The 23243-nt window shown below is 39.1% G+C and overlaps 1 protein-coding gene and 1 pseudogene across 9 annotated transcripts; one reads left to right on the forward strand and one right to left on the reverse strand.

The window, feature by feature from the left end:
* Positions 1-23243, forward strand: part of LOC128630834 (NACHT, LRR and PYD domains-containing protein 12-like) — a 181098-nt pseudogene that overhangs the window by 86975 nt on the left and 70880 nt on the right.
* Positions 2001-19700, reverse strand: LOC128630842 (TBC1 domain family member 10A-like). Of its 9 annotated transcripts, none has more exons than XM_053679142.1 (9): positions 15204-15390; positions 15019-15111; positions 14302-14370; positions 13817-13930; positions 13458-13632; positions 12569-12699; positions 5510-5675; positions 5260-5413; positions 2001-4987 (listed from the first exon to the last, which is right to left on the reverse strand). In XM_053679142.1, exons 7-9 carry the CDS (start codon positions 5569-5571, stop codon positions 4469-4471), a joined length of 735 nt encoding a protein of 244 aa, XP_053535117.1. In that variant the 5' UTR covers positions 5572-5675; positions 12569-12699; positions 13458-13632; positions 13817-13930; positions 14302-14370; positions 15019-15111; positions 15204-15390; the 3' UTR covers positions 2001-4468. The 9 variants fall into 9 exon arrangements, 5 of the variants coding, with proteins under 5 accessions (XP_053535117.1, XP_053535115.1, XP_053535114.1 ...); XR_008395067.1 differs by having other exon boundaries at positions 2011-4987; positions 5487-5675; positions 15204-15384; XR_008395070.1 differs by lacking the exon at positions 15204-15390 and adding an exon at positions 19335-19700 and having other exon boundaries at positions 2010-4987; positions 5260-5675.

The raw sequence follows: 23243 nt of genomic DNA on the forward strand, positions 1-23243 counted from the left end.
TTAATTTATTTATTCATTTTCATATGGTTCATTTACGTGATTCATTTACGTATGATTCATTTTCATGAGATTCATATTCAAGTGATACATTTTCATGTGATTCATTTACATGTGATTCATTTTCATGAGATTCATGAAAATTATTTTTTTTTTAAAGTGGCAGAATTCGTTTTTAACACAATATATAGATTAAAAAAATTCTATAATTTATTTTCCATTTTTTTATACAACTGATATTTTCTCATAGAATGTTAAATACATATAGAGAAATATATACAGAATGAAGGACAAGGTTTTGTGCCTGTGCCAGCTCCCACACCAATGAGTGTTGGGTTGAGTCATCCCCTAACCTAACCCTGCCTGAGCCTTTTTATTAAAGGTGTTTAATTTAGTTTGATGTGGTTTAGTTTGTTAGAATGTGAATTTATCCGTTATATGTAGGCTAGCTAACTGCGTAGTTAACTAACGTTAGTCAGCTGACAAGAAAAATATCAGACTTTTTCCTCATTCCCTGCCTGTCCAAACCCTGCCCCCTCTACATCAGATACCGACGATGTTGAGACCAACTCGACCAGTGAAAGTTCTCAAGTGACATTTGAGTCATCCCAGCCCGTTTCAATCGGTGTGCAATCTTTTACAGATGATGACAGCCAAGCGCAGCGAGTTGAGTCTTCTCCAGTCTCTGCAGCTCTCATCCCGACAAGACAGTTTAAATCAGCTTGGCTACAAGAGTTCGCCTGGTTACGTTATGACAAAGGGAAAATGTACTGCACCTTTTGTGCTAAAGCAGGACAAGATATTGCTGGTAAAACAGAGTTCATTACCAGTTCGAGTCATTTTAAAAAAGAAACCGTAAAGAAGCATGGAGAGAGTACAAAACATGAGACCGCCAGGGATTGTGTCATTGCTAGGTCTGCCCCTCGTGCCACCCCAATCGTGAAAGCAGTGCAACGTGCTAGTGATAAAGTCACTGAAAAAGAGATGAGGGAATTGAAAATAAAATTCAATGCAGCCTACATGACTCTGAGCCTGAATAAGCAGGAATTGAATAAAAAAGTGGGAAAAAAGAAACAAATGACTGCACATTTAAGTATTTACGGTAATATGATTCAAGATGGGGCAGCACTGCTACTGTTGGCCCTTGAGCAAGGCCCTTAACCCTCTCTACTCCAGGGGCGCTGTATCATGGCTGACCCTGTGCTCTGACCCCAACTTCCTAACAACCTGGGATATGCAAAGGAAAGAATTTCACTGTGCTGTAATGTATATGTGATCAATAAAGACTCATTATTATTATTATATGACGTACTGAACATTGCACATATTGCACACTGTGTCTACTACTTTTATCTACTATCCACAGTCCAAAGGCTGTGGAGCTAGAAGGCTACGTGTGGGAATGACAAAAGATTTTTAAAAATAAAATAAAAAATGTATCAATACATGAAATTAGATTACACAATGTAGTTGAGGTTTACATGAATAAGCAGAAATGTAATCATGCTTATCTTTCCTATAGCACAAATGAAAAGCCCTCTCTAGAAGAGCAGATTTGTCAAATGAAACTTTTTCCTTCTTTTCCACTGCTACGGTAAACTAAAGAGTAGATATTCAAATTACACTGCTAAATATGACTAGCGTTAGCTACGTGTACTAGTGCAAAATAGTCCATCAAATGTATTAGCCGGTGTAGCCTATACACTAGTCCACTATCGGTCATATCGCAACTGAGAACATGCCCCAAATTCATTGCTTTAGTAGAATTTAATGGTAAGTGAAATGATAAATTGTAATGTCCTTAGTATTTGTTCAGTCTACAGGTCCTCTAACACTCTGTTAAATGAATAAATGTAAATGTACTACGACGTAAATTTTGTTTTAAATCAATTAATTCAGAAATTACACACAATGTTAAGTTGATGTAATTATCAACATTATTATGTCAACACAACTCATCAAAATAATGTGTACAACTTTAAATATTTAATTAATTCAATAAATTAGAATTTTTATATTGCAACCACACATTAAATTTAGATTGTGGGGGTTTGTTTTGTATCGCTCCGCTGTTAGAAAATACACGATGGTTGAATGTGAACATAAATGAGCAGAATGTAAGCTTGTGAAATAAATTAAACTTTATTGATTGCACTTTTGAGAAATTGGCATGACTTTGAATAAAAATTTACTGAAATAAATACTCTAAAACATTGATATACCCGAAGAAATGTAAAAAAAAAAAAAAAAAGTTTTTACATACCTTCTAAATAGGTCCCTTTAGGAGGTAAACGTTTTAAAGACGGTGTTTTATAAGAAACGCGCGTATTACATGCCTTCTAAACCTAACCCTTTAGGATGTAAAATAAAAATTTCTACAGTCCTTCAAGGCTGTATGATGTCGTTGTTCTCTTTTACTGAAAGAAAGCTCAAAACCTTCGGTGTTATTCGTTGTGGAGACTGAAGTGACAATATGTCTGAAGAAAATTAAAATATGTATTACATATCCTACCTTCTAACCAGGTTAATTTAAGGGTGAAAAACCTTTTTTAAAGACGGTGTTTTAAAAGAGTCGTGCATTTTGTTTAAACTATAAACAAGATTTCAGAAAATGGTTCGCCAACGAGGATACTTACACAGAACTATCGCTAAATACATAAGCTTTCGTCTATGCTTCGACATCCCATGTCCCAGCAGTACATTTATGACCTCTGATGACCATGTGGGTGTGCGGGGGTGGGTGTGAGAGAGAGAGAGAGAGAGAGAGAGAGAGACAGACAGACAGACAGACAGACACACACACACACACACACACACACACACACACACACACACACACACACACACACACACACACACACACACACACACAGGTGTTCTTTTGGGGGTTTTGCTGACCAGAATTCTTACAAATGTGTTTGTTAACGAATTAAAGGGAGTCGTGTGTCTCAGTGTTAAAATAATGGTTAAGACATTGTGGTTAAAACACAGAAGAAACTCTGCAACTATCTGCTACAATGTCTGCTCCGAGAAATCCGAATACCCTTAGAAGATTGCTGTGTATTCACCAACAAGAGGACCTGTTGAAATGAGAGAGGACCTGACTTTTGCTCCAAAAAAAAAATAAAAAAACCAAGAGGATAGATTGACAAATTATTAATGAAAGTAATGTAAAGACGTTGTTGTTTAACCCTGAGCAGGGCGTCAACAGCTCCAAAGATCGTGTCTTAAGTCCGAGGGTTTAGTTAGGAGGTAGAAAAACATTTAAAGACGGTGTTTTAAAAGAAACAAGTGTTTCATCCTTAATGGTAAAAAAGAAAAATGGCTGTACTCCAATATGAAATAAAACGGTGGAGACACACTGAGTACACTTCTGTTCCACAGTCTATAAGAATCCCAAAACTTCATGTAGTGTGGAAAAATATATACACCCTCTGTGACCCTGTTACTTAAGGTTTAAACATTATTATTTTGTGATGGCAGCAAGACAAAACGGTTGTGCATTTGGTATGTGGTGATTTTAGAATTAGGCCCCAAATGTCAATTATGATTTGTGTATGGTTTCGTCAGGCAAAGATCACGATGGTATGGAAAGAGTATACAAGAGTAATTGGGGTGATCTAATGCTTAGGACTTGTACAGTACTTCAACTCGGGAACGTCCCACCATGGCGTTCAGAGAGGCATTATCTAAGGTACACGTATATATAATATAGATCAGATCTATATTAGAAGGCGGTGTGGTATAACGTGAATCAGCAATAAAGTTCTCAGCTTGAGTTGTTTTGTTTGCGTGTAAAGTATACAGACAGTAGATATTTCACTGAGATTATGTTAATGAAAAGGCTGTGCCTATTGTACAGGATTGTTGTGATTGTCGTGCAGCTCTTGTAAGATGTGGTAAGGAAATTTGTGAAATACAAACACAAAGAAGTGGTGGTTGCTTCGGATTAAGAAGAAAAAAACCTGCCAAATTGATACGAGTGTAATATAAACAAATGTTTGTGATGCCTGTGAAAGTCTTTCAAAAGTGAGAGTTTTTGTGGAGTGTGTGTACATTTTTGGACCAAGTGTGGTCCTCTCTCAGATTGTTTGCAGTTCCTCCGGTGTAAACTATAACACGTATAGTTTATAACAAGTATAGTTTACACACGTTAAAGACTTAACGATCCTTGCTATTCAGTAGACGTGTGCCAATAATCAATTCCTCAACGTATCACACTGTTTAACACGCACAACAAAAAAAATAAATCAATGAGTGTTCTTTTTGTACTCGGGAGCAGCAGGCGAGTCGTGGGTGGCAGGTGCGTTGTGCGTTAGCAGAGGGCTTGAGTCTGTAGATGGATCCAAAATGGTGGCTGAGTTTTATGTATTATTAGGGAGCTCATCATGGTCAGGTTGTCCGGATTGGACAGGAGCACATTTCAGCAGGTGAGGACGCTACGCTGAAGGTGATCCGTGTACAGGAGCAGTTAGGAGGGATAGATGTTGCAGAGGGATAGATTCCGCCAGTTTCTTGTCGATGGAGGAATTCGAGGACGCTGCACGAGTCGCTCTGTAGAAGTGCTCGTCTCTTCGACCTGATTTTCCTGCATTGTAGGGAGCCGTGGTGGATGTGATGGTGTATTTGGAAGTACAAGATTGAGATTTTCCTGGTTCAGAAGCTGTATGTCCAATATCTGACTAGGTTTAGACTCGCCAGGTAGCGCGTAGGGGTTCGGAATGAGGGCTTGGTTTTTCTTCAGGCTCCCTCTCTTCTTCCTGAGGTTCGGCTCGGACTTCTCCTCAGGGACCGATGGGTACTGGACCATAATGGTGGGTTTCTGGCGGAGGTCTTGGTGTGTATGAGGCTTGGTGGCTATGATGGCGCGAGCACTGTGCATTCTCTGAGGGAGTTTGGGGCCGGGCTCGCCGTGCTTCTTCTTCCAGCGCTTCAGTTGCGTGCGTTGCTCACGTTCCACGTCCTGTGCCGATACCTGCAACTCCAGAACCTACAGCAAAAATCAGTCACAAAAATGAACTGGAATAGAATGTCATTCTACTGTACTTAATGTGTTAGGATGGGCTTCATTACAACGTCATGTAAAAGACGATGATAAATATTTATGAACGCTAATTTTGTAGAAATACGAAGGTGATGATGGATAAAACATGCTTGATCACCATGGCATGGGCTCGCATAGTTACAGTAATGACAGGAAATGTTACAGTAGTGAGAGACCCATCATCATCATACTCCTCCTCTTCCTCTCTGTTGTGTTACCTGGAGCACTAAGAAGCCCTCCTGCATGTATCTAGGCTCAATCGCTCTGAGGACCTCCATGGTCTCATACTGACCCGGACAGGCCTTGAGCTTATCCCGAGTACCAGCATGGACGTCAACACCACCAAACCCACACAGAATATCATTTTCACTCCTACACAAAGAAAGAATGAGAGAGAGAATCAACACAGAAAGAAAAGAAGGACAAGTGTGTGTTTGTGTCTGACCGTCACACAGGAACATGTCCCACACTCGGAGGACCGAGGCCCAGGGCAGAGTTCTGGAGAAGGCGCACATGAACCACTCCATCATGTAGAGCACCGGCTCGATCTTGTGCTTGTCCAGGTGCCGATACGCCACAGAACACACTCGCTTCACAGCGCATGCAGGATCTCTCCGTCCAGCTGAACTGCCTCCTGCACACATAACGGTTCACAATAAGCGCTATAACTTGCTGTTAATAACACAAAACAACTGTTCTCCTACACAGAGAAGCCCTGTTTCTAATAATACACTGTGCAGTGCAGAAATCTGGGAGGAAGAAATAAAACACGTAAAATTACAAAACAAAACTACAGCTCACACTAAAATACATAAACACACACTCACAATAATATAGAACATTAAACCTTAAAGAAAAAACTAAGCAAAACTGCCTCATGAACACAGCAACACATACACACAAACACAAGATGGCGGTGTTGAGTCGCCTCGTACAGCGGAGCAGGGTGGGGTTTGAAGCTCCGATATATAATTTCTAACAGACCTTATGATCTGTGTGGCGTTACAAAACTAAATTACCGAGTGCGAATGTTTCCTCTACAACTTCAGACTGAACTGAACTACATTCGCTTCAGTCAGATTTCAGTTTTTCACTTTTTCACGCCTGCAATCCACGGATACACAACTATAGCCGTTTTAAAAACGTGCATTCAGTCCGGTTTATCGGTTCTACTGTACTTCTATATTCCAATTTATTTAACTAGGCCTGTAAAAAGAAAAAAAAACCCAAACACATGGCAAATGGTACTTCTCAGCTTAATTTGATTGGTGAACAAATACAGTGATCTCAGTTGATCCTAAATGTCTCTTTCCCAACAAAATAGAAGGTTTAACAAATAAAAAAATGTAATTTCTCAGGAAGTTATTCAGTGAAGTAACAATGAACTATTTTGGCCCTTCAAAGCTATTCAGTGATGAATGTAGCCACCCTTCTTTTCAATAACCGCCATGAGCCTTCCATTGAATGTCTGTTTCTTGATCTGATCATGATCCATTTTAGCTGAATGGAGCATTGTCCTGCATAAAGATCATGGTCTTCTTGAACGTTGCTGACTTCTTCCTGTACCATTGTTGAAGAAAGGATCTTCTACAAACTGGCAGTAGATTTGGGAGTTCATTTTCAGTCCATCTTTAACCAGACGGAAAAGGTCCATCTGCTCCATCTATAGTCACTCTTATTTCATCGGTCCATGAAACCTATAAGGAACGGTCTTCAGGTATTTCTTGGCCCAGTCATGATGCTTCAGCTTGTAAGTCTTATGCAGTGGCGGTTGTATTTCAGCCTTCCTTACTGTAGCCATGTCTCTGAGCACTTGCCACCTTGTATTTCTGGACACTCGTGGAAGGTTGCAGTTCTGAAACATGGTGGCAGTGCTGGCTAATGGGTTCTCTCACGTTTTATTCTTCTTAGTCTTTTGCAGTCAACTAGCGCCTTTTCTTCTCCGCATCTTTTTGCCCCCTGTCGAGTATTCATCACAAAGCATTTTTGTTGGGAGGTCACACCTCAATAATTTTGGGATCGTCAGTGTGCTGCAGCCCCCTGATAGGCATTTTACAATTTCTGACCTTTTTTTTTTTGACCCATTTTCCTGAATTGGAGAAGCTAATAATTATGCAAACCTTATATAGGATGTTAATCACTTTAAGGTGTAGTGTTTATATGTGGTGTTCTCCCAACAGGTTATTTTGTAGACCTTGATTTTGTTTGATAACGAGCTTTGCTTTCATTGGTTGGCTTAAAGGAGGGTGGGACCACGACTACTCTACTTTTTTGAGCTTCGTCTTCTTCGCACTCTTTTTGATTATACTGTTCTATCTGCTTTTCATGTACAAGTATGTCCCTGTACTATTAAGGGGAAAAAGTGCATGTGCAAGGAAATGTACTACAAATATAATCTAGAATATAAACTTACACACATTTTTAACCAGACAACACCACAGGCTGTCAGAATGGCAAGTTTTATCCATGTTGGGCAGAAGGATAGACTGTTATCGTACCCATAATGCAAAGAGTGAATCAGCGAGCAAAAAAACACTGATAAGACCGATTTGAAAACTTTCCAGGCTGATATTCTAACGAGCACGCTTGACCTTTGTTGATGTGAAACTCTCAGCCTGCTATGGTAATATTTTATGACATCTTTTCATGTGACAACACTGAAGAAATGACACTGTGCTACAATGTAAAGTAGTGAGTGTACAGCTTGTGTAACAGTGTAAATTTGCCGTCCCCACAAAATAACTCAACGCACAGCCATTAATGTCTAAACCGCTGGCAACAAAAGTGAGTACACCCCTAAGTGAAAATGTCATTTTACAGTTCAACAAACTCTCCTCCAGCCCCCCAGTGCTGAGCCGCCCACAGAAGACAACGTGGTGTAACCTGTGATACATCTCCCAGCCTGAAGAGGGAGCACTGCTCAACGCATACGTGTTCTCAGTGGGGGGAGGGGAGGGACATCTGCTTTGTGACTAAGTCAAACTTTCTGTGAATATTTAACCGTTTGTCCTCATTCTCACTAATACGACTGTTTACAATATTATTCATATGAAGTTGGAAACTGTGCAGAGGTTTAATGTGTTTCTAACTGAAAGTACAAACTCTGAGACAAACTATTCATGCATTAGTGTTGCTCCAGCTTTTTAGTGTCCATCACACTTTTGTGTGAAAGCATTGCTGTGTGCACCATTAATCCAGAGTCTGTGATTAGATTATCCACATCATGTTCAAATAAATATTTCTATAGTAAACGCTTTAGAGCGGGGAAGCCTTACTGTGGTCCTGTAAGATTACAGTCCAGTACAGTTTGGGAATTTTCCTGAATCACACCCGATTTAAGTCCTCGGGTCATTAGGTAGGAGTGTTAGATGAGAAATCATCACACTGTGCATGATCACAGGAATTCAGGACCAGAGCCAGGCTCCCCTGATTCATAAATTAATTGTTGATGACCTTAAAGTAATTCCCAGTGAAGATTTATCATCTTTTTACAAGCATCCTTTTCACATGTAAGAAAAATAGAAATCACAGTGATTTGTACATTTGTGCTCTGCATTTCTTTCAGAGCCGTGGGACTGAATTGTCGTGTATATAGGCAGTTTTTTTGTGCTCTGAAATTGAACAGGACTTTTGAGAAGATAGCTGCTCATGGTTTAATTCACTTTTAAAAAGGGACTGACAATATGAAGTGAGCGTACGTGTATCAAAAGGTGGTTGTGTTGAAGAAACCTTGTTGACCGATCTTTGCTAACTTGCTCTGTCTGTGTGTGTGTGTTTACTGGTACAACAGTGGTAGCAGATTTGCAGAGCCGAGCTTACAGTAACGAAGACGCTGAAGTGTACTTGTTTGGAAGATGTGGAAACTCAAGTCTTACATGTTAGCACAAACATGTCTTTTTCCTTTATTAGGGAATTTGTACTTTTGGACATTATTTGAAAGATATCATGCTTGTGAAATGTGCTTTGCGTGTTATTCATGTTCAACTGGTTGTACTGGGCTTAGATTTGTGTCTTTTTGAATCATTTACACTCTATGGCACCTTTTTACGGTCTTGCTGTATGGGCTGTGTTCCAATTGATCCGTGTTTGATCATTTCCTCCATTCGCTCAAACATTGTGTTTGAGAAGGCCTTCTTAGTTGAACGGTTGTTTTCCTCAGCTCTGGATTTAGCTGTAGGGCCCAGAGGTTTTTGGAGTTTGAAGAGGAGGCAATAAAAGATTTGGAACACAGCCCTGTTTTCCTTTCCGAGGTTCCCCGGCTTTTTCCGTCACCAGTCACCTCCTAGCCGAGCTCAATTCTGCTGCAGTTTTTTAGCCACAAGCTGCTGGTGCTTGACTTCTGAGGCCTTATCCTGTTAAGCGGCCGCACTATGGCAAAAAGGAGAGTTCAGTATGCTGACTGTATGAGCTTCAGTTGAATGTGTATGTGGTCGAACTCTTGGTAGGACAGTCCAGTATATTACAGACGAACACAGACGAAAACATCCACAAGGCTTCTACTAAATATTGTTGAATGTCCGCTCGTATGCATCTCTCCAACAATGTCACGTCCTATCGAGAGTTTCAGTCGATGTTTATAATCTCACCCAATGGGATTTTTTTACTCTGGTGTAATTTTCTTGACCACTTTAACGCAGCATCTCTGGTGTTACTTTTGTCAAAAATGTAGAACACCAGAGACGAGGCAATGACGACGTGATCTCGTTCCTTCGTGTGTTTTTGCCTCAGATTCTGGCGACTGTTCAGACTCGGTTTGTAGCGAAATTTCAAATCCACAAATGCCTTGAACAACGTACATTTTCAACAATCCGTTTAAATCGACTGGTCCATTTCCGCTGCACGGTGGATTTGAAGGATGCACTGTGATCAGTGTGGCGACGTCTGGGAATCGAGTTACTGAAAAGGCCACGAGTTGGAGGGTACATTTAGTTTCTAAGGACATCTGGGCTCTTGGTGTCTTTTGGATAGGAACTGCAAAACTTTTTCTATAAGGGTGAAACCAGATGCATTCTTAGATTCTTCAGCTGTAGACAGTTTATCTTGCTTACTGCATTGACATATGAAGTTTGGACGGGTTCTGTAGAAAGAGATTAACATGAAGGGGGAAAAAACAATAAAAAAAAAAATACTGAAAGTGAATTTGTCCTGGATTGTTATATTTATTATTTTCCATTGGGATGTCAAAAGCTTCTTCAACTTGGCCACAAATCTAACAAAGCCAGGTACATTGTCAAGTATTGCCCCAAAATACCTCTATGGTAGATAGATGTGCTCACTGATCACTTGTACATGTGCTCATTCATACAATTATCCAATCAGCCAATCATATGGCAACACCACAATGTACAACATCAAGCAGGATCAGATGAAGAGCTTCAGTCAATATTCACATGAAACACCAGAATGTAATCCAGTGATTTTATCCGTGGCATGGTTGTAGATTCTAAATGGTCTGGTTTGAGTATTCCAGAAACTGCGGCTCTCCTAGGATTTCCACACACACACACACACACACACACACACACTTGTGTGAAAAACATCCGGTAAGTGGCAGTTCTCGGGGTGTTGTTGACGAAAGGAGAATGGCCAGACGGGGTCAAGTTAATAGGACGGCCATGATAACATCAAATCACCTCTCTTTACATACATGGTGAGCAGAAAAGCATCTCAGGATGCACAGCATGCCAAACCTTGAGAACAGTAGAAAACCTCATTGGATTCCACCCGTGTCACCCAATAACAGCAATGTGAGACTACACAGACTGGAAAAAGAGCCGGTTATTCGAGTCTTCAATAGTCCCGTTTCGGTGACCCATTTCGGTAACATCCCATTTCGGTAACATCAACACAACGTCCCCGTACGTTGTGCTGATGTTACATGCTTTCAAAAAAAGAAATGAAAAGTTTTTCAGTGTTCATTAAATCACATATTCCATCGATCTTACACAGGGTCACCCTGGAGTCTATCTCAGGGGACTCGGGGCACAAGGCGGGGCCACCGTGGACGAGGTGTAAGCCCATCATACACCTGTTCACACACCGGACAATTTACAACGCATGTCTTTGGACTAGGGGAGGACACCTGAGTACAACCTGGGGATGTGAAGCAAAGAAGCTAACTACAAAGCCACTGCGCCGACCTTGATACTCCAAAAACTGTATTTTTATTACAGCCTCTCTTTAAACTTGATTTTGCCCATTTTCTAAAATGTAAAAGCGTAAATACAGAAACATTTATAGGATTATAAAGGATTATTGACTGGTTTAACTGCAGTTAATATTTTTGCAGTCTTCTTTGAGGGTTACACATTTGGCTCCCTTAAACAGTACGAATCTCCCCATGCTCTTCAGCAAAAAACTAAACATATAAACCAAAATAAAAACACCTTTATCCAGCACAACATGTGAAGAAACCAGTAACTTCCGGGTCATAGTCAATCGGAAAAGAAAAAAAAAAAAAATTGTTCAAATGAAACCTGGACATTTGACCCGTTTTCTAATCGCTTATTTTTAACTTGAGCGTGAGATTGAAAGAATGGAAAACGACTTGTTTGTTTTTTTCTCTCCGTTTCGTTTTGGATCTGTAAATGAATAATAAAATATTCATTTTTTTCCATTTTTCCATTTTTGGATAAGTGGATAATTGAATATGAAAAGAACGAATGATATGATACACGGATTATATTAATTCAATGGTGTCGAAATTTCATTTCCAAATTCAGTGGATTTTCACATTCAGATCTTTGTCTCTGTTTTGCTTCCCTATCAGTAACGACACTTCATTACCAGTTTGATTTATTCAAACGATACCGGTGAAAAGTCCACGAGGCAGGAAAGCAGTACAATTCAACATTTTAACAAATTCATACAAAAACATGACAAATTGACTGTTTATTCAGTGCTTCCATATATTAGCAAGGTGAAAGGCAGGTCTGTGAGAAATGAATAATACTGACATAACTATCACGCTTCAGTGTGATGACAGAGCGGACATAAAATGGAAAGTAACTAATAAAATACAAAAATAGATGGATGATTCACTTTGGGAGGAAAAAACAAACAAAAACCTTCAAGTAGCTAAAAACTGTATTGAAATGTTAAAATATGAAAGGGAGTTGGCACAGAGGAGCAAATGAGACCACAGGGAAAGATGAACATGACGTGTAAGGACAAATATATTAATACTTCTCTTTTTTACATATTTACAGGTCAAATACTAGATTATAAATACTGTGAGTTCATGCTGCAGACATGCTGACTATCATTCCAAGATCCATTTTTAATTATTAAGGATTTATAAAATGTGACACTAGGTTACTTCTCTATAGTTAAAAAAATTGCAAACAGGAATGTGTGTGTGTGTGTGTGTGTGTGTGTGTGTGTGTGTGTGTGTGTGCCCGCTTCATACTCATCCACGCCCTACTTGTGCCTGAGTGTATTCATTGAGTAAAGACAGTGTGTGCTCTTAAATGTATGTATGTGTGTGTGTGCGCGTGTGTATTTAGACGGCAGTGTGAAGTGGTGTACCACTATGTGAGGAGGGAGAAGTATGCTCTGAGGATGAGGAGATGGAGCAGGATGACGTGGCCTCTCTCTGGAGCTCCTCCACGTTCTTCACGCAAAAACAATAACTCTCTCAGATTCTGATGGAGCGGCATCTACATAATCAACAAAGCACACAAACATCAGTTTCGTTCTGGGACACCGATTTTCTAAATCATTACATTCGCTTTCTATTTATTTATGTATCATTATTAAAAGATCAGTCATCAAGCCGGTGTAACCTTAATCTTTATCGCTAGCTGCTCCTGAAGTGTTTTGGAAATCGTTTCAGCCACGTCATGTTCACTCACCGTCCACTTTATTAGGAACACCTGTACGTTCATGTAGTTTTCTAACCAGCCAATCATGAAATATACAGGAATATAGAGGAATCACAAGAAAACTCCATTTCAACACACTTTAAAAAAAAAATAATCTCACAATGTTGGATTTGAGTTTGTAATGCAGTGAGCACAACCAAGGAGTGCATTTTAAAAAGAAAACTACAATGTTGTTGAAGACTGAAACCTGTACCTACAAACTAGAACTGAAAATGGAACCACTGAAGAGTCAACAGTGTCAGAGATCCTCGTGTGTCCAGTTCCACTGTGTACGGCACTTTTTATGCTTACCGACCCATTACTCCAGCTTTTGTGTTTTTTTAGCTTTGTGCTGATAGAAATGGTTTTGTTTTTTTAAAGCAAACTTGGTGTTAAAACCCAGAAACATCTAGAAATAAAAAGTGACATTCATCATGTGTCTGAAGTGACACTGTTCAGTTATACATGTAACTGGGTATTTTGGTATATATTGGAAGCACTATTTTTGAGCATTTCCCCAGAATTTCATAGAGTGTGGTTTGCAGTATAAGCACCTGTGGTCTCATGCGTGGGTTCCAGCGCACATAATAACCCACCCAGAGCTCCAGATGTGTGAGACTGGCCAGTGGATACAGCACCTGGTTTTTACAGTCCACATAGAACGGGTTAGTGAAGTCCTCCGGCTGACTGTTAACGTAGGACCACAGTGACCGTTCTACCCTGTACTTCCTAAAAACAAAAGAGGAGAGAGAGAGAGAGAGAGAGAGAGAGAGAGGGGGGGGGGGGGGGGGGGGGGGGGGGGGGGACAGAGACAGAGACAAGTCATAATACACTTAGACAAATTCATTTCCATTCAGAAAAATCAGACAGGCTGGAAAGCCTCCGCCCATTAGTGGAGAAATGTGGAGCGTACCTTTTCCATTCTCTCCTGCTCACTGCTGTAGAGGAATGTACCAAACAGGCAGCTGTAGGGGCGCTCCAGGATGGGGATGAGAAAAAGCTCTTTGAACTCAGAAGCAGAAGGAAACTGAAAGAAAGAACACAAACACTGGGTTTAACAGTGTATAGTAAGATGCTTAAATGTGGATCTGCACAATAGCGCCTGAACAGATAATCAGTCTTTGTTCAGTACGGAAATTATATTTATTTCTTACAAAAGTATTGGAACATCAAGGCCAATTCACTTGCTTTTGCTGTATACTGAAGACATTTGGGTTTGAGATAAAAGACGAATATGAGACGATAGATCAGAATTTCAGCTTTCATTTCCTCATATTTACATCTAGACGTGTTACACAGCTTAAAATATGGCAGCTTTTTTGAAGCCATCCTATTCATTAACTGTTCAAAAATACTGGAACGAGTGACTGATGTTTTTTTCTTGCTGGCCAGGTGTACCTCGTTAAATGGACTTTAAACAATGAATAGCTCTGAATGTCTTCTCTTGGTTTGAGCCCTGGGTTTCACCTGTGGAGACAGCATTTGTTGTTAAAAAGAATAAACCGACATGAAGACCAGAGACCTGTCTATGGGAGAAAAGCAAGCCATTTTGAAGCTGCGAAAAGAGGAAAAACAGGTCTGAACCATTGCACAAACATGGGGCATAGCCAAAGAACAATTTGGAATGTCCTGGAAAAGAGAGTTAGTTCTCATTATGATCTCTTACTTTATAACATTAAAATAAAACAATAGTTCCCTCACAAGCCTCTCTTTTTCCCCCTAACTCTTGAAATTAATAAGACTTGCAATGTTACTGAGAAACTGGAAAGTGCAATGTCCTCTCTGCTGTGACACTGGAGACTACTTCCATAAAACTTCCATAAATAGATAACTTATAAATCTTAACTAGATCACAATGATCATACGTCTTTTTCTTTCAGTGACATGTTTATAATATGTTTACGATTAAGCTTAGAATATGTATTGCGTACGCCATACTAGACCCTGTGAAAGAGCTGTTACTATAGGAACGAGAACGAGCACATCACTATAAAGCTGTAATTTCCCTTGCAGCTGCAATCAGAATCTTGCTGTTCCAGAAATGTCTCCAACACCTTCTGACCAATCAGATTGGAGAATTCAACAGTGTTGTGGTGTAAAGCATCAGTAGCTGACCTGTCTCATCATCTGCCACACACAGTCGATGAACTGCACAAAGAGAGGGGATCGTTCCGAGTTGGCGTGATTCTCATCTCCAAGGCCGACACGCTGAGAAACACACACAGAGAGAGAAAGATGGGGTTAAATATACATGCGTTCACGCGCCCACACACAACCACGCCCTCACTGCTCATACGCACCGAGGTCAGCTTGTGTCCGAAGCTGATCCACTCCTTCTCGATCAGTACCTGGAACTTGTGTCCGAAGCTGAATCTAACTGATATCTGATATTAAATTATTGTGAATTATCTATATTTTACACTTTATTACCCCATATCTATCTAATTTATATATATATATATATATGGTAAATCATGTGCACATCGGAGCAACTTCATCCCAACCAATGCCTGCCTTCATGGGTGCTAAGGAGCTGGTGCTGGCGCGTCTACCGAGTTTTGGGAGTTTTCAGCCATGTTTAGGCCCTTAAAAACGACAAGAATGCATGAAATAAATAATAAACACCAGAAAATCAATAGGGCCCTGCACCTCCGGTGCATGCGCCCTTTGGTGGTCACCGGAAGCGCTGCACCTTTGGTGCTCTGCCCCAATAGTAAACAGAGCAGATCCAATAGGGCTTCACAGCAGCGGTGCTTGGGCCCTAAAAAGCAGAATAAAGCACCAACAGAAGATGCAGAAGCACAAAAGCGCAAAGGCAAGTAAGGATAATTACAGAAACGGTTACATTACAGAGATCCCCACAATGTGATCCATGACCACAGTAACATGACAAGAAGCTTCACCTCAGACCAGTCACCAGTTGTTGTAGGAAGGTGAAAGTGGCTGCCTTAAAATATTTTTACCTCAAAGTGATTTGTAGCGCACACACACACACACACACACACACACACGGTGGAAATGGTGTAGCAGAAGGGGGGCTGATACTTTGTACCTGATGCATCATCTTTTATAATTGTGATTAATGGTCCATTAGAGAAGAAAAAATTCAGTTCCATTCTTTGATTACTTATTTGGCATACAGTGAATATTCACACTTTAAGGCCATGTGGAACAATTTCCAAAATGCATTTAAATGGGGTAAATTGTGTACATTGAACCGAGAGTACTTAGACATGTTTGCTAAAAGCAACACAAAGGCTTTATTCACACTGCAGGAATTTTATATTGTGTGTTTAGATTTTTTCTTTTAGACAGACTGTTCAACTGCAAATTTGTTCTGGTGAATGACAGGCATTCAAAATCTTTCTGCAGAACTCTGTTGAAGATTCTGTACATCAGAGTTTCATCTGAACTTCAACAAAACATTTCACATGTATAGAGTTTTGTCTACGTTCATCAAGTAATCACATTTATAAGTGTATTTATTATCTCTCCCCTCTGTTGGCTCAAATATAGCCTATTACCCAAAAACACTTAAAATTCAACATAGAAGCCAACACTCACATCTACCTCTGAGCCCAGTTGGAGATAGAAAAAAAAGACACCAGCCGTGAGTGAGAAGAAGCAAGGGTCCAGATTTATTGTTCCATTCCACCACACGAGATCCACACCGATGAGAATTCTCAGAAGTGATCCCCCTACCCTGAGCTTAAGCTCCAGTATTTATACTGTATTTACACACTAAATAACCCATAGGTTTCAAGAAGACTATGATCTCACTACCAATAGGGTTAAAAAAGAGCTCATTTACCTTACTCTTATGTTCCAGAAAAGGGCTATTTCACTTACACATAGAATCAAAACCAGGGGTTTCAATTTACACATAAAATAAGAACCCAGGCATTTCTAATAACCCAGAAAATAAAAACCCAGAGTTTTTAGTTACTCAGAGAATCAGAAACCAGAGTTTTCAGTTACCCAGATAATCGAAACCAGAGAATTTGAATAACCCGTAAAATAGAAAGCGGACAAGACTAAACAATCTAGAGTGACCTTGGTCTTACTGTTATCTCGCGGGGGGGGGGGGGGCAGCTTGACTCAGCCACCCTTATAAATGGCTCCTCATGGTTCTTTCTTAAAATTAAGGCCTTCCTTGCGAGCCAAGAACCCTCACCATTTGAGTCATGAGTAGGTTTACATTTTCCTGTATTTCTAGTTTATAATTTATTTTCATATTTGCACTATATTTCTTATTTTATATATATTTATACTACTTGAAAAGCGGTTTACTGTACTTCCAACTTCTTAATATCATTACAGTTCTACTGTCCTGCATATCCTACTATTCTGTTTTTTTATAGTTTCTCTATTACTATAAGATATTATTAAAGTTATTCATGTGTGTGTATGAGAAAGAGAGAGTGTGTGTGTATGTTGTGTCTACTTGCCCGCCCTTGACTGTATGAGCGCGCGTGTGTGTGTGTGTGTGTGTGTGTGTATTAGCACTCCTCAGCTCAGCTCGTATACCTCTTTTTTGACTTTTTTGACTATTACTGCTCTTAAAGATCTTTAAAGTGTAATTCCAATTTGTCAATGTCCGCCTAATCCCGCTTCTATGTGTCTAGGTGCCCGTCTTTTCTTCTTCTCCCCTTTGCTGGATGCTAGGTCTCCCTTATGTTTATTTTATGACATTTTTTATCCACAACACCTCCCTGATGGATATTTACACCCCCCGTTGCCTCAGCAGAGGAAAAACCATCATTGAGGACAGCTCTCACCCTGGCTCTGATCTGTTGCCCTCAGGGAGATGTTACAGGTGCATCAGAACAAGGACTAATAGATTCAAGAATAGTTTTTTCCCCAAAAGCTATAATCATTCTAAACACACATGTACTGATTTCACAGTATAGGTATATAGTGTCTCAGAACTGTGCATTTTATAGTACCCCCCACTTAACCATAGTTAAGAGCCAAATCTCCACCATTCTGAAAGCATAAAGTACGTATTCATGTGTAAGCAAACATGTGTTTTATCTATGGAAAATAAATGAGCATTAGAACAGATTTACTTGTCTCTGACTGAACAAAGCAGGCCATATTAAACTGGGTTAAATATACAAATCCACACAGTTCACTAGTCCAATAGAATCTGTACAACACATTAGCAATACTTCTGCTCTGTTTAGACCCAGAAAATATAAAATACTTACTTTAGTATGAAATTTCTGTCGAGTGTCTACCATGGGGTCGGGATTTACGGTCTGTGAACACATGCTGATTACACGTGCAGGAAAAGCAACCAACACGTGCAACCCTGACCGAGTGAGAACGACTCAAACGATTCAAGAAGAGGATTCTGAATCGGTTCATTTAAAGAATCATTACCAAAGCCGCTTATCTTACTTCGATGGTTTGATAACAACAGCCCGTCTTACAGAGTGCTGCAGGAATGAGTCGTGAAACCCAGAAACGATTCAGCGTATTAGCACTTCCGTCAATGGGGTTTTGGGTTAAATGCCGGAATTAAGGTCTGTGGTGAACACAAGCTCAAGATGTTTTTACGTTTATCTCGACACACAGCCTAGTGAGAGACTTTTTATTATTTTAAGGGACATTTCCTGAAGAAAATGTGAGTGGTGCTTGCTGTGGCAAAATTTGGATCGGGCGCTAATACTTTTGAGAGCCGACGCTAAGGTCACCAATAGTTTTGAGAGGCGGACGCGCAGGGCGCCAATACTTTTGAGAGGCGGAGATCTAAAAATAGTAGTGCTACACAAGCTTGGTCGCAGTCGTGTTGATTAAGGAAAGCTACAAGGTTACAGATGTGAGGTTCTGACCTTTACGGTACAGTGAGGATGAGCAGAACATCTACACAGCATGGAACTGTGAATAGACTCAGTGTCTGTGGACTCGTGTACACACAGTTTGGTGAGATTATGCTACAGGAACAGTCAAAATACACCATGGCCTTGAATGTTTTGGCCCTGTCGTAAACACTAAACAATCACAACTACTCTGTTGAGAGCGAGAAATGACCTCACAGAGTGGTGTGTGCTGACGTCCATTTTATATAGTTACTGTTTCTGATAGAAAATCGATCTCCCTCGCGCTCTCAATACTGCACTGTAACAGTGTGGGACAGAGACCCAAACAGCAAGGTGAAAATGATCTCTCTGCAAAACATGCGTAAAAGTCGTTTAAACAGATTACACAGGGTCTCTTTCTCCTGCAAGGGGTATGTCAACTTCAGACCAGAACTATATACCCACCTAGCTACCAACACGCACGCACACACGCGTGCACACACACTAATTCAGCCACTTAAAAACAGCAAGGACTTTTATAAACAATTAAAAATAGACTATAATATGAACATTTTAACAAATTAATAAATAGCGCAAAAAACACAGCAGTTAAAACACTGTAAATACCCTCCTTTATCAAAAGTCTGCTCTTGCGCCCACACTCTCGATCTGATGCCAGCTGGAGCCGCCTCTTCATGGTCCCCTCGACCTCCATCTCTGGCATCTACAAACCCTCTGTCTCTGAAGTTTTATTTTAACTTAGGCTGGAAAGATTGTTTCCATGACATTTTGAGGGCTGAAAAGTACTTCTTCTAGCCAGAGACCCCTGTAATTGTAAGGATATATTCCACAACCCCCCTACAGGCCATGAGACAATAGTCATTCTAGTTAAAGGAGATGAAACAGACCAGCCTTATAGCATACACACATCACCTATTGATGATGTGAAAAGATCTCGGGAGAGGTTTCAGACAGCACTAGACTGCTCAGTGAGGCGATATAACAGCTGCACTGCTGCCACCTAGTGGATACTAATGCCCACCACCTCATTTAAAATGTCAATAAACTATCATTTGTACGTTTATAATTACATAAACTGTTCACATACCACTGAACATAAGTATTAGTACTTAGTGTGTATGTAGTCTACTATAACTGTACCATACATTTCTGTCCCAAAAAAACATTCAGAGTACACTCCACTTTGCCCACTTTTTAGTGGATTTTAGGATTATGTTCTTAAAACAGCTTTGCCTTTCATTAATAATAACAATAATAATAATAATAATAATAATAATAATAATAATAATAAATAAATAAATAAATAAATAAAGCTTGTTTTTAAGCATGACACTTCCAAATTCACTCTGTTTAAATAATTAAAGTACAGGGAAAATACGTTTTATATTTAGAGACATTGTACTGTTCGTGAAGAACAAACACGATCTCATGGTGGAAATCATCAACTTTTGAGATTATACTGGGGGAAATCCTATATAAGGATAAAAAAAAAAAAACGTTTTGTGTGTGTAATTTAATTATTTTCAGCCAAAGCCTCCAAGAAAATACATCCTAAAGAGGTGTGTGTTGCCAACAGAGAAGCAGCGCTATGATCGTCCAAACAAAAGTGAACTGAAAAAAACAGATCGTGTTGGAAGGTAAGCTTTTTGGACAAACGCCACCAATATGCTCATGTCTGTAAGTGTTTTGACCATATATTGGTCATATCTTTAAAAAGTCCTTTTCCTCTCACTCAGGTATTTCTTCTACCAGAAGGAGTGGGGGAGGTTTCATTTCCCTGGAGAGAAATGTAAAAAGCTACACTCGTCCCCCCAGGTACCGTTACTTTTTGTTTCTTACAGTGTCATGTGACTAATACACTTGTTTTTTCAATCTTCACGAAAAATTTGCATACTAGCCTCCGCCTGTAAGTTACATCCAGATGATTCATATTTGTATGAAGGATTTTTTTTTAATCGCCTGCATTTTTATAAAAATGACGTTTTGTGTGTGTAATTTAATTATTTACAGCCAAAGCCTCTGAGAAAATACGTCCCAAACACGTATGTGGTACCGACAGAGAAGAAGTGCTATGATTTAACGTGGGAAATCCGACATGACTTGACAAACGGCATCATTCCTGCAAAAATAACCTACATGAAACATGACATAAGCAAATGACTTTAACGTCCATGTCACGTGAACTTTTAAGGTTTTTATCTAATAATGCAGGTAGGCTGCACGATTATGGCCAAAATGATAATCACGATTATTTTGATCAATATTGAGATCTCGATTATTGATCACGATTATTGATTGATTTTAGGGACAACATATTTTTATTGCACTTTCACATTGAAATGAACAGACCGCTGCTTTCACCTCCATGTTGTGCTACATTCCTGCTAACGTACAAATCTTTAACAGTGTTCACAGGAGGAGAGACGCAAGACCATTTCTTTTAGGAGCACAGTTGAAGTTTAGGGGTTTTTTTTGTCTGTTTTTTAAACATTTTTTCTTTTTCTTTTTTTTTTAAGAGATGGTAACATTAATGTGCCACAATATAAGTAAATATAAGTAGGCATGAGAAAACTTGAGCTGGTCAATTATGACAGAATTTAGGAACATAGTGTGAGCCATGACACATTAATTTACCTTCTGATAAACTAAATCTAATATTTTCAGTTCATTTTACAGACTGTATGCACAAAACAACCGTGAACCTGTTTACCTTGTAAACAAATACAATACACCTCAATGTTCAGTGTTTGAAGTCTGCTCCTCTTAAATATATTTAAAGCTGCACTATTAGACATTTCCACTGTCATGGTTCTGGGCTGGAGTCAGTTCTCGAACCGCTCTGTGTGTATTGTGTAGATATCTGAATAATCTCATATAGGATGTGATTGGGTGAGTTCATTTACCCGTCAGATGCAGAGCGCTTTAGTTTAATGGTGTTCATTAGGGACGCTCCGATCAGGATTTTTACAGATGATACTGATCCAGATACCAATCTTTTCTTGTTTAAGCTTTAAATCAGGAGGTCATAAACAGTTAAATGTTCTCTCTCTGCTCATGGTCACTGTTAACTGAATTAAAATAATAGCAATGAGAAATACTGTTGGTTAATTGATAAATATACAGCATAAAATATTTATTTTTAAATATCTTAAACAATAAAGAGTCCTAATTAAAAGTAGACTAACACAAAAATGATCCATATTAGGAAAAAGGCTAATAGCTTTCTAAGGAAATAGCAAAACCAAGATTAATGTCAAACAGGATAGCTCAACACACACACACACTTTTATTTCACATTATTTAAAAGTAATTTAAGTGTTATTTACCATAATTATGAACACAAGTTGTTAAGTTGACAATCATTTTAAAATTCCGTTGCTCCATTTAGATTTTCTCCAGTAGAATACAGCCTTTTAAACCAGGAAAAATTACTCATTTTAAGTCATATAACATTCGTAATAACAAAAAACGGTGTAATTACCAGTCTTTCCTCCCTATCAGCTTTTAATCGTCTGTAGGTTACTGTATTTGTCTGTGATTGAGCGCCATCTGGAGGACAGATGCCATTTTGAATTGAAACTCATGCCATCTTCTAATTGTCAAAGAGGAAAATGTAGCGCCGATGTTCATCTCACTACCCAAACTGAACTGGTATTCTTCCACTGAAAATAGTACCGTGTCTTATGTTCAAAAAATTTTTATTGTACTTTTATTTGACTTTTGTTTTTTAAATATCAGTCCATATAATATGAAATAATATAATTTACATTTTAAAATAAACGTGTGCGCGGGTTGATACAGCGCGAGGGAGGTTTTTTCAAACTGCGCTTTCCTCAGGAGTATACAGTCACAGTAAGGATGTTTAAGCAAAATTTGATATTTATTTTTATAGTTCTGTTTAGAATTGTGTTCTTGTTTTTAAACTAATGCTAGTTAAATCGTTTGTAATAAGTAACGAGCAAATGCCAGCCGGTTTTAGTCAGATAATTACCTTATCTAAATTATAATAATCGAATTGTTCAACAAGTTTTGTACATGAAAAAATAATTAAAAGTGCTTTGAGTATGGAAATTCTATGAATTACATTTAAAAAAAAAACCCTTTTGGTCGTAAATGCCTCGTTTTTTTTGCCCCCCACCATGCTTAGCATGACGGTTCCACATAACGTTTTTTTTTGTCTTAACACACTCAAAATTTGTATTCAATCTTCTTAATGTATTCCCAAGACGAACTTAACTCTGCTTTATGCAAAAAAAAAAAAAAAAAAAAAAAAACTATTTAATCGACACGTTTTTGTTAACAAGAAAAAGCGCTAACCGTCACTGCACGAGGCAGTCAGCGCTGTGTGGTGCGTGCTTATGTATGACCTTCACAAATTGGGACAAGTTTGCATTCACTGTTGTTATTTTAGTGTATATATATTCTTAGATAAACTTTTGTGTTCACTTATAGTTTTGTGGAAAAAAAAATTAACTGGACCATGTCCGGACATCGGTCCAGATCCAGATCCCGTGC

This window comes from Ictalurus punctatus, unplaced genomic scaffold, assembly GCF_001660625.3.
Source record: "Ictalurus punctatus breed USDA103 unplaced genomic scaffold, Coco_2.0 Super-Scaffold_100068, whole genome shotgun sequence".
Classification (NCBI taxonomy): domain Eukaryota; kingdom Metazoa; phylum Chordata; class Actinopteri; order Siluriformes; family Ictaluridae; genus Ictalurus; species Ictalurus punctatus.